Source organism: Leuciscus leuciscus, assembly GCF_965113295.1.
Source record: "Leuciscus leuciscus genome assembly, chromosome: 24".
Classification (NCBI taxonomy): domain Eukaryota; kingdom Metazoa; phylum Chordata; class Actinopteri; order Cypriniformes; family Leuciscidae; genus Leuciscus; species Leuciscus leuciscus.
This window is the reverse complement of record NC_138723.1, coordinates 5,292,451-5,305,213: the sequence shown is the minus strand read 5'-3', so window position 1 is coordinate 5,305,213 and position 12,763 is coordinate 5,292,451. Positions and strand designations below refer to the sequence as shown.

Sequence of the window (12,763 nt, the reverse complement as noted above, 5' to 3'; positions counted from 1 at the left end):
CCTGTAAATGTGTTTTACAGTAAGATGCCCTTACCGCAATTTAATTTTACAGTATGATGCCCTTACCGCAATTTAATTTTACAGTAAGATGCCCTTACCGCAATTCAATTTTACAGTAAGATGCCCTTACCGCAATTTAATTTTACAGTATGATGTCCATACCGCAATTTCATTTTACAGTATTACAGCCCATTTTACACTATATTATTATTTATATTTTACATGAATGCTATTGAATTGAATAAATTCCAAAAAATCAACTTGAGTCCATGTACATCAGCATATTCTTTATTCACTCTCACAATCAATTACATCCATTTTATTTATTTATTGTGATGCAACATTAGGCAAGGCAGTTTTATTTATATAGCACGTCATACACTTTGGCAATTAAAAGTGCTTTACACAGTAAGGAATTAAAATAATCACAAAATAAAAGCAAGGAAAATTAAAGTGCACCTATTATGGATTTTTGAAAATGACCTTTCATGTAGTGTGTAACAGCTCTAAGGCCACAGATCGGATGTGTTCTATGACAGTGTAAACAGGAAAAAAAACACATGCATTCAGATATTTCGAGATCGGTTTCAGGCCTCATTCATATGTGAAAATAAATCAGATATAAATCGGATATGTGACGGATGGGACGGATGGCCTGTCAAAACGTTGTCTCGTCGTAGGAGAGGAATGTGGACAAACGAAAAACAAAAAACAAAAAAAACAACAACTTTATTCCACTATTCATTTCCTTCTCTCTGGGCCTCGAGTTAGTTCATGTAGTATAACTGTGTTGTACGTCACACGTAGGCACACTATTGGCCGACGCTGGTCATGTGTGTGATGCGTGTGACGTACAATACAGAAGCGCTGCGCAGTTATAATACGTGAACTAACTCGAGGCCCAGAGAGAAGGAAATGAATAGTGGAATAAAGTCGTTATTTTTTGTTTGTTTTTTGCGCACAAAAAGTATTCTCGTCGCTTTATAAACTTAAGATTGAGCCACTGTAGTCACTTGGACTATATTAACGATGTCTTTAATACATTTTCTGGGCCAGCAAGTTATAATGTCTTAGAAGCCTATGGAGGAGTGATCCAGCTCTCAGATTTAATAAAAAAATATCTTACGGGGTTGGAACAACATGAGGGTGACTAATTACTGACAGAATTTAAATTTTTGGGTGAACTAACCCTTTAAATACCTATGCTAATCACTTTGTGGGCCACGATTATCTATAACTGTGTCTATTAATGCAGTATATCACTGAGAAACGTCCTGCTTGTGTCGTCCTTGTGATGGAGGTTCGGGTTGAATAACTAGTTCTCCCAGTGTTTCATTATTGGACTCGCGTTCGGATATGGTCAAATCGATGTCATTGTTCGTTACTGTGTTTAGTTTACGGTGTAGGAAGCCTCAGGACAGCTGATGTTGTTATGGCAATGGGTGTTTTTGTTTAAGACACGCGCACTGTACGCAGTAAACCAAACACAACTGACTGAGCTGTCTGGCCAGTAGCATGTGGAAAGGAGGGATTTAGAGAGATTGATTCATCTGACGAGCCGTTTAAGAATCTTTGAAAAATGTGGTGATGTGCAAATGTATATTATGAGAAAATTCAACAGTTTTTTTTACCTTTGATGCACGTAAACCTGTTGTAGGTAAGTGTTGTAGTAAATAGGATAATAGGGGCACTTTAAAACAGTTATAAAAACAATAAAAAAATGTTCAGTACAGTTATAAAATGAATTAAAAGAGTAAAAAGATAATACATAGATAAACTTCTCATCTGGCAATACACCGGTGTATCATATTTTTCACAACTCCCAGTTTTACTCTGAGATTTTCCCATGGTGATTACACTGTGTCTGTGGTGTTCTTGCGGCAAAAATAGAACTGGATTCATAACAAATCAAAGCAGGGATCATGACAATACGCAACAAAAGCATCCCAGTTGGTCTTGACTGGCCTCCATACCGGTAAACCACTGATGGCTGATCTGAAAAAAACAACAAACAAACAAAAAAAACAGAGAAAATGTGTGAGAAATGGTTGAGTTTGGAGTTTTGGAGTTTATTTAATCTAAATTTGTTCATGGACAGATGAGGAATCAACTTGTGCAACAGCAGTTATTACCAGTCGAGTTAGTTTAAATAGTATAGCTTTATTGCACATCCCTTGTTAGGGAACTCTATTAATTGCCTGAATGTACAATTACGTTAAAGGTACACTGAGTAACTTTATGGCCCTTCAAACTTAAATCTGAAATAGAAAGCTTTTGTAACATTACAAATGTTCTTACTGTCACTTTAAGTCAATTTAATGCATTCTTGTCGAATTCAAGTATTAATTTCATTCAACAACCCCCCCAAAAAAAAAAAAAAAAAAAATACTGACTGAACAGTAGTGCTTTCTATTTCAGATAAATGCTGTTCTTTTGAACTTTTTATTCAAAGAATCCTGAAAAAAAAGGTGTACAACTGAAAATAATCAGAAAGTGCTCCTAAAAAAAGTTATGCTGCAAGTACTGCAAGTTATGTTACAATATCACATAATGCATCTGATAGTTAGTCAAAACATACTTACAAAGCCAAAGATGCTCAGTGCTGAGGCTTTTAAAAGAGCCTTTGGGCTGTAGTTAGCTCCTGTTGACACAGGGAAAAGAGAGAAATAGAAGAAACATTATTTTTCAGCAATGATTATTGGCAAATGACTATATGTTATGAACATGATAAATGACAGATCTAGGACTACTGCTAGATTGATCAATCAGATGACAGTTAAATACCAATAATTGGCATAGAATTAAAAATTAATATTTTGCAATGAATATTTTTCAATTAGTCTGCCTTTACATTGCTTTAAATGCATTACTATTTTAACATGTCATATTTCGGTCCTGTGCAGAGTGAATCCAGCATTTATACGTAGCTGTCACATCTCTTACATCGTGTCTACACTTTGTTAATGAGAGTTTTCGCGAGCCTGCATAATTCGGCACTGAATAAAAACTCCTGCGTTCTCCAGAGCGCGAAAACAAATAAGCACAAATATGCACTGGAGCGTTTGGTTTGGCAAATCTGTTTCGCCAATATATTATAACAGTATCAAGTAACAGTTTCAAAGTAGCAATCTCTTGCTTGCGTTTGAACCGGGCCTGGGGCAGAGAGAGCGCGAGAGAGTGCCTTTGAAAAAACGCGCTAGGCCTTACTTCAAAACGCATTTAACTGACGAGTAAAATATGCCATAACTGGTCGTAAAAAGGACAGAAAACCTTTGTTTGTGTAAATATTAGATTGGGTCCATCTACTGGAATAGGCAGTCAGTCAATTCTATGGCATTTAATGGGATATTAAAGCAGCAGTTTCGAGGAAAATTAGACTGTCCTGTGCTGTTATTAAAAGCCTATTAGATTTTATTATTTAAGTTACTTTCTTCATAAATGTAGCTATATTTAATTAGTATTGGTAATGGTTTACTTTGTAAAAGTAACTTATAAAATAAATTTGTTCAGTAAAAAGTACTTACCTCAGAAAAAACCCCAGCTGGCGTCTAGCGATCCACTCTCAGCAGGGACGTCCGTTATGAGCGCGCACTCGACACGTGACGTCACACAAACCTCAGTTTACATTCTGCCAGGTTGTTGCGCGGGCTTTGCAACAATATAAATTTTGTGAGGTGTAAGCAAAGTTTATATATATATAAAGTTTATATTAATTTAAAATAAAATAAAAATACATTTATATTGCCTGTATGGGAACCAGTTGTGAATTTTTGTATATGTATATAAACATCCAGTGTTTGCATAGCTTAAAAATTAGAATGCAGATTCATGATTTTCATCTGCAGAACAAGATGGGGGGGAAAATATAAAACATTATCATATGATATTTTAATATGCCTAAAACATAAATACAATATGCATATACAAATTTCAAAAAATCTGTCTTCTTCATTTACAGTAGCACTACTGCTTTTGCGTAAACAGTAAAGTACTGTAAATTCCATATACAGTAAGTTACTGTAAATTTCATAAAAAATACCCATAACGCAGTGCATATTACAGTAGTTAACCGTAAATAATATAAGTGGTATTTTACTGGGCTTTTTTGCGGTAAGTAACTGTAAAATTACGGCAAAGTCTAACAGTGTATATAAATTGTGTGTGTGTGTGTGTGTGTGTGTGTGTGTGTGTGTGTATATATATATATATATATAAATTGTGTGTGTGTGTGTGTGTGTATATATATATATATATATATATATAAATTGTGTGTGTGTGTGTGTGTCAATGGATCTTGAATTTTTTGTCCTGCATGAAACAATATGTTAAAATTAATAATCATGTGTCATAAACCAGGGTTCTTAACACTGGCGCCCCACAAGGTTGTGTCCTGTCTCCTCTTTTATTTTCTCTTTATACCAATAACTGTACATCCAATTTAACATCAGTTAAACTGTTCAAATTCGCAGATGATACCACTGTACTAGGTCTTATCTCTGATGGGGATGAATCTGGTTATCAGGGTGAAGTAGAACAGCTGGTGAAGTGGTGTGAGGTCAATAACTTAATTCTCAATACATCTAAAACTAAAGAGATGATAGTGGACTTTAGGAAGAAGGCAGTTCGGCATCTTCCCCTCTCCATCAATGATCAGGATGTGGAGAGGGTCTCTTCCTTCTGTTTCTTGGCCACCAGCATTCATCAATCCCTCTCATGGGACCTGAATATCAGTCTCATTGTAAGCAAAGCCCATCAGAGACTTTATTTTCTCCGTCAGTTGAAGAAATTTGGGGTTAGCCAGAAAGGCATGACTCATTTCTACCGAGCCGCCATAGAAGGTGAGCTGACCTTCTCTATCCTGTCCTGGTATGGTAATGCGACCAGTCAGGGTAAGCAACAGCTAGAGAAAGTGGTGAGAAGAGCCTCTAAGATCATTGGCTGTAGTCTGCCTACCATAGCCTCACACTACAACTCCAGAATTATTAAGAAGGCGAAAAACATCACCACTGACCCCTATCACCCAGCACATCACTTGTTCACTTTACTGCCCTCGGGGAAGAGGTACAGAAGCATCGTCAGTAGAACATCACGCTTCAGAGATAGTACCTATCCCCAAGCCATACGTTATCTAAACATGTTCTGAAGCTAGAACATTCAATGCTTATATTAAATGAAGTTCACGAACTAGTTGGATGTTTTCCACCCCACCACTCACCTTTACTTATCCCAATCTTAACTCCTTATGCTTTATTAATATATTTGCCTTGTGCCTTTTGCACCAAGCACTTATGGACTGGTTCATAACCCGCTGACACACTTAATGTGCAATATGTGTTGTTCATGTCTGTGTATTTGATGTTATTGGGGGGTATATGTGAGGTTTACGTGTGGAATGTGTTGTGTTAGTGTATTGTTGTTAATTAAGTTGTATATGTGAGCATACCAAGACAAATTCCTATCAACTGTAATGTTGAAATGGCTAAATAAATCTTGACTTGACTTGAAAATGGCAAAAGCACAACAAAATTATTAAACTTTTGTTAAAAACAATAAAAACATTTTTTTAATCTAATTATTAAAAAACTAAATCGAAATATTAAAAACATTCATATTTACAATACAATGATATTAAAATCTACAATAGTATATCAATTATACTAACATAATGACATGATTTTTTTTTATTTTGGGGTGAAAAGTTTCTAAATGACGTTGAGCTTTTGTCCCTGGTTCAGGTTTCCAAAAATGTGATTTAAGGTGAAGACGGTGAAAACACGGATACAGTGAGAGAGATACATGACCATTTAGACCCTAATAGACTCTGCCTTACCAGAAGACGGTAATGATTCAATTACTGCAAAGAAGGAAATACATTACCGTATAACAAAATCATGCTTGTCTATTTCCTTCCCACATCCGCTCTTTAGGAGACTGCCCGAGTTTCCCACCACAGCACATGTTCTGAACGTCTTGTTCTTCAGAGGAGAGACTTCGGGAAGTAAACTGTACAGGGTCTGAGAAACATTGAAGGTCCTGCGTCTGTCCAGAACGTAGTGGTATGTGTCGCCCAGTTTAAAACTGCTCTTGAGAACAGACACGTCTCTCTCCGCATCCAAGAAGCGAAGTATGTCCTTCCTTTCCATGTGTTGAAACAGATTAAAAAAGGAAAAGATTACAGGCTAATACTGACATTTCTCATTAGTTCTCATTAAATCCGGGATGAACCTCAAGAATGCTTTGTTTTGATGTTATAGAAACAAACTTTATTTGTTCCTGTGCTTATCAAAAAAGTACAGAAACTGACAAAACTTCTGGACACTAAGAGGGACTCATCCCTCTCAACTCAGCCTATGATTAACGTACAAGTCTCACATTAAGCACATTTTTAGATTACCTAACAAAAACTTTTTAATATATAGTGCAGGTTCCTCACCTGATCATGGTCACAAGGGTGGCATTAAGCCTCCAATCCACTCCCAGGTCACTCAGATCACTGACACCACTGCCGAGAGGCGTCTCGGAGCCGTTGACCATCAGTCGAGTGCTGCTCGCCCTCGAGTTCCTGTTCAGACAGAAGACGGGTCTGGTTTAGTAACTCCAGCATATGCACCAGTACTGAGACTAGCAGTGGGTTCAATACTGTGCTCATGTAGTCAAACTCATTCATACAGTGTGATAGCAGAAACATGTAGTGTACTATTACCCATCCGTCACACTATCAGCGAGTATCCAAAAAAAAAGGCCAGCACTACCAATATATTATTCATCAATATATTAGGGGTTGAACAGACTAGTTGACTTTAATGGTCTGGCATGACGCTTTAAGCTTGACGTCGAGTCGACTAGTCGCTGATCATTCATGGCCTATAGAGGGCGCAACAGGATAAGGAATCTTTGAAGTCCATTTTTTACGCTCCGTTTCAGTTAAAATGACAAATAAATGCATACTGAGAGAGCGCTCCACAAGATATATGTCTGATTATCACATCTGGATGCTCAACATTGATCGCGTGAATGCATGTTTTACACAGCTTATTGTACAGGTAAGTTCATCGCCGTTCTAAACTGCTGCTGCATTACACACACACACACACACACACACACACACACACACACAGAGAGAGACACACACACACACACGCACACACACACACAGAGACACATACACACACACACACACACGCACACACACACACACAGTAGCGCGCACATCACGTGAAGATCGCGCGCACATTCAGTAGAGCAGAAATGTATTGTAAACTCTGTTCTGTGATTTATCAATAAAATAGCTTAGAAACTGAAAGGTTCTAGCATATGTGTCGTAGTAACTAAAATCCACAGCTTCACTATTAGTATTTCATTTCATTCATTTATTTATATAGCACATTTAATGCACCAGCTGTTGCCCAAAGTGCTTGACAAACACTAATAAACACAAAATTAGAGGAGTACAGGGAAAGAAAGAAAGAAAGAAAGAAAGAAAGAAAGAAAGAAAGAAAGAAAGAAAGAAAGAAAGAAAGAAAGAAAGAAAGAAAGAAAGAAAGGGGGAAAAAAATGCACAAAACAGACAAGGTAATGATCAAACACCCATCATGAAGATGCCCAGGAAGTCTTTAAAAGATGTGCTTTTAACATGGCCTTAAAGTCCGATAGTGGCTTTACTGACCTTACAGCAAGAGGGAGATCATTGCAAAGATTTTCAGTTTAGTTTTGGCTAAGAGTCAGTGGTAAAGAAACTAGATCTGACCACCGAGTTTATTTGTTTGTTTCGATTTTAAACATCGAGCCACTTCCTGATATCTAGGGCCAAACTCAATGACCTCATTTTGATCATCATTTAATTTCTAAAAGTTTGCAGCCATCCAGGCTTTGATGTCCTGTAGACAGGCCAATAAATGATTGATAATGTTCATGTTCATGTTCGACTGTCTCACTGGAAGTGTCGTCCGCATCACAGTGTATTTTCAGAAGATGGATCCTAAAGGCACACTGTAAAAAGAGTTCACTTTACTTACTTAAATTTTTTTTAGTAAACGCGTTGCCTTAAAATTATTAAGTAAATAAACGTAATGCTTAATTGAAAAAATGAAATTATGTAAACTTGACAATTCCACATCACGATTAAACATGAAGTTTATTTACTTAATTTTAAGGCAATGGGTTTCCTAAGTCAACTGATCCCTTTTTACAGTGCAACATGTAGAGAGGAAATTATATTGGTGCAATAATGGAAAAGCAATAATAACATCACCCTTAGAGGAAGAGGGTTTGAGATGAACAGTGTCAGCCAGAGCTGAAGGAGTTGTAGACTGAAAGACTCTCCACTCAGTAACACTACAGGTACAGATACAGCCGCTGGTAACTGCAGTATACTGGAGCGTAGAGCAGCAATTTTCCCATTGAAAAAGCGAAGAAAATCTTTGCAACTTAAATTAGAGGGATCTGGGTACAGACTTTGAGCAGGGTTAACAACTGAATTTATAGTAGCAAATAGAATTTTATTTGCCTTGCGAGAGATCACATCAGAATGTATGTTTTGCATCTTTCGAAGACTTCTGAAATGCTAGCAGAGATTCTCTAAAGATGTCATAGTGAACTTGTATTCTGTATTTTCTTCCATCTCTTTTTCACTTGCCGAGTATGTTTCCTAAGAGTACGGCCCGTTTCATCTAACCATGGCCGAGAATTTGGCTTACAATTCATAGCTTTAAAAGAAGCAATAGTCTCCACATTTTCAGATCAGGTGGAATCAAATTGCTTCAGATGTGCATCAATATTTAATGAGATAGAAAAAAGTTTCAGATAAAGTAGATTCACAATGACTTCTATATTACTCTGCAAACTCAACATTAGTCGTAGCGGTTATTTTTCTGATCCTCAGTACCTACAAATGTATACATTGAAAAACACCTTTTTGTGATCAGAAAAACTAAATTACTTCATCAAATCACAGTGTCCGGAATGTGCACGTTATATGATAAAACCAGATCTAATATATGGCCCAACTTTAACCCATTATCTCAGATCAAAAGAGTCGATCAAATTCAGAAACTATTTGGAAACTGAGTCGTGGCCTCAGCATAGGTGTAGAGGGAAGCTGCCATGTGCAAGTCACACGCAATCGCTCTCTCTCTCACTAATGCATTCATATAAATGTAATCTGGTAACACCAGATAATAATGACTGTATTTTTATTGACTAATGTTAACAAAGATTAACAAATACAGTAACAAATGTATTGCTCATGGTTAGTTCATGTTAGTTAATACATTAACTAATGTTAGCTAATGAACCTTGTACTTTACTTCTACTATATTCTACTTGATCTGTATCTGATTTAGAACGAGCAGAAATCTGTGTAGTATGCCATATCTGTGCACAAGGCAACACGCGTTCGAGTCTCAGCTCGAGGTTCAGGCTTATTTGTTCATCAGTGATGTCATCACCGACTAGTCGACGTCGACTCGACTTTCAACACATAAATGTCGACCTGAAGTCGTTTAACCCCTACGATATAACATAACTGAATTACCCGTAGCAGATCTAGACAGGTGGAGCTGGGGAGGGTGGAGGGTTTCTGAAAGCGCTGCACTGCTGTAGCAAATGCTGACCAAGTATTTGAAGGTTGAGCAGCGAGCTCATTGGCTACTGAGACAGCAGGAACCAATCAGCTGTGCTCTACAGATAACGATGTGATCACAAGCAGATTGAGTTAAGGACCTGTCAGTCTGCGCTATCTAGAGTTTCTAGACTCTAACTTTGTATTAATTTCATTCACTTTTCCTGTGTTCTTGTCTTGTTTCTTTATACTGATTTTGCACATCAGTTATTTTAGTATAGTTGATATACTATGTATAATAGTTTTTGCTAATCATTTGAATTAGATTATATTTTTTAAAATAAAATTATATAAAGTTTTAGTAATTTTGTTGTGTATTTTTGCCATTATCATCTCTGTAAGTTAGACATAAGTCGACAGCATTGCTGAGTATTTTCTCCTTAAAACTGCAGTGAACCAAAGACAGTCTCAAACACACGCTTTGAAAATCGCTGGTGTTTCTGACGTCACAAACTACCTTGTAACCAATCAGATCAACGTGTGATCGTCAACCAGTGGATCTCTGAGCTGAGTGAGTGAGTGGAGGCGGGGCTCATTTGCATATTCATAGAACCGCACATACTAAATGAGGCAAGGGTGTCGAGTTACATTCAAGATATTTTAAGGTAAAAAAAATATTTTGGTGATCAAAGAAGAGTTTTTAGGGATAAAATGATTGACTACAGGGGGACTTTAAGCTTTAGTTTTCAGTAGTTCAACTAACAAAAATGCTGCCTTGGCTACTGGATGAACTTGCTAACTTTCAGTTTTTTATTTCAGTATTTCAAGTAGTGAAAGTAGTAGTTTTTTAGTTTTAATTTCAGCTAACAATAAGAACCCTGCACATCTGTTTCTTGTTCTCTACTGGATCCAGTAGTACGTGTTTAAAGCTCTCTGTTTCAGTTGTCTTGTTTTCCTTTGTCTATAAGATTGTAAGATGCTGTTATATTCTTTGGATCCCCGTGTTCCTGGGTCTTGTTTTAGTTAATAAATTCAGCTTGCGTTTACATCCACACCTCTGATTCTGCTTCATCCGTTACAGCGTTACACTGCAAAAAGTGCTTTTCTGACTCAGTGTTTTTGAGTTTTTAGTACATCAAAACATTTTTGAATCAAGATACTTGAGAAGCAATGGGAGGCAAAATAAACTTTATTTTATTTTAAATTACATTTTTTGCTAATGATTTTACACAGAAACATGATTTTAAACAGAAACAACATATTCTTCTGGAACTTTTCACCTAAGAGAACAAATCATTTTCATATTTTTTTTGTGAGGGAAAAACTTACTGTAAACACGATTTTGTTTGATTGTACAAATCTGCAATTTGTAAATGAGCACAATGTCTCTGCACAAATGCCAAAAGATTTATATCTCGTAAAATCAAATCGAAACTCAACTTCAGATGTAGTTGACATTTACTGTGGGTTTTTTTTCTACTTCTGTTTTTAAAACCATGTGCAACAACTCTGCATGAGAAAAAGGAAACCACATCTAATGAGCAAAAGCTGTCTGCTGTCCTTTCACTTACCTGACAACACATAACTCTCACACACACGCACGCGCACACACACACACACACACACACACACACACACACACACACACACACACACACACACACACACACACACCACACACACACACACACACACACACACACACACACACACGCACGCACACACGTCAGAGCCGAATCACAAACAAAGTAGTCTCTATTTCGAAATGTGTATGATCTTCTGGCACTGAACTAAAAGCCATCAACTCATGATCTGTTGTGAAAAACTCAAATTGCCTCAATGCAGAGCATGTAAAGTAAAGCATCTCAGCAAGTATGAACTTGACCACATTTTTTTCAGTTCCTGAAACAAAACAAAAGCAAGTTCTTCAGTGAATAACACATTGCTTTTTAAACTTAAAACATTCAGCTCAAATTAACGCATTGCATAATTTCAAAAGCCCCCCAAAAAACTCTCTTTGACACACACTTATGTTTGGGTATTATAATACTTGATCTACTTCAGCTAGGATTTGAAAAGACATGCAAGTCAATGACAGGAAAGTGCATAAAAAAAAAGAAAAGTGAATTTTATTTTTAGCTACGTACTTTTTAGCCCTGAAAAAAAGTATGCTTTACCATATTTTGCTTAAACAATATACTTTAAATGGCACTTTCTTTGAATGAAGTGCAAACTGATTGTAACGTGTGACGTTTTCACACACGTAATTGCATGTTATTTTTAATTGAATGAAACCGCATTATATTTTAAATGTATAAAAAGTAAGGCTTTTTGACCTACTTAAGTTTAAGTACATCTGTAATTTCATAATTACTTCTATTGTCTTGTAAATAAGGTTCAAGTGCTGAATGTACTGAGAAACATTTATTTATAACTATATACTTTATAAATATACTTTAATGTAATTTCTTTGAAACTTTTATGTAATGTTATTAAAACATAATTATTTAAAATGTCATTTATGGTATGCCTTCTTTTAATGTGCAATTATTACAAGTGCACTTTTTAAAACATAGTCATGAAAGTGTACTCTGACTTATAATCATTAATATTACATTATCTGCAATTAGTTCTATATATATATACATATATACATACATACACACACACACACACACACACACACACACACACACACACACACACACATATACACACACACACATATACACACACACACATATATATGCAAAGTGCACATTCAATACAATTAAGTGCACTTCTTTTTCACAAGGGGGTGTAAGAATAAAATGGCCTTTTCAACTAAAACAAACGAAGACTGTGACTCGATCTAATTCAGTAAAGGCGGAACAACAGTAGGCTATGGCACACGAACTGAAGTTTACGATACAAATGAATAAACATATAGCATAAATGAATGCCTATAGTTCACAGAGACACGCATAGACTTGAATCAGACTTCGACGTTCAGTAACAGCAGAAGAGCCCTTACCCTGTCAATCCAGTTTTCTGATGCACTTCATTTCTGCCAATATCTGTCGTTTTGTAGAATATCAGCAGAACGCTTATGGTGCATATCGTCCAACATTTCCGTGTAAACCGCATTTTGCACATCAATATATTTCTGAAGATGTGAAGAAAACAGTCGAGTCCTCCTGTAGCGGCTACACGCCCATCTCTCTC

General features: G+C 36.4%; 1 protein-coding gene and 2 long non-coding RNA genes across 3 annotated transcripts in view; all 3 read right to left on the bottom strand.

Annotated features, from left to right (window-relative positions):
- st8sia4 (ST8 alpha-N-acetyl-neuraminide alpha-2,8-sialyltransferase 4) overlaps window positions 1–12,763 on the bottom strand; it is an 18,037-nt gene extending 5,274 nt beyond the window's left edge. The window contains exons 1-3 of the mRNA XM_082156865.1: window positions 12,573–12,763; window positions 6,434–6,562; window positions 5,878–6,135 (exon numbers count right to left, since the gene is read on the bottom strand). Of these exons, the coding sequence (XP_082012991.1) occupies window positions 5,878–6,135; window positions 6,434–6,562; window positions 12,573–12,694 (509 nt within the window). The 5' untranslated portion in view covers window positions 12,695–12,763. The remainder of the gene's footprint in view (window positions 1–5,877; window positions 6,136–6,433; window positions 6,563–12,572) is intronic.
- On the bottom strand, window positions 266–4,076 carry LOC309488622. The gene is made up of 3 exons (XR_014202216.1): window positions 3,525–4,076; window positions 2,583–2,641; window positions 266–1,995 (listed from the first exon to the last, which is right to left on the bottom strand). It is a non-coding gene; the product is annotated as an uncharacterized lncRNA (long non-coding RNA).
- On the bottom strand, window positions 10,731–12,566 carry LOC309488624. Its single transcript, XR_014202218.1, has 2 exons — window positions 11,230–12,566; window positions 10,731–11,146 (listed from the first exon to the last, which is right to left on the bottom strand). It is a non-coding gene; the product is annotated as an uncharacterized lncRNA (long non-coding RNA).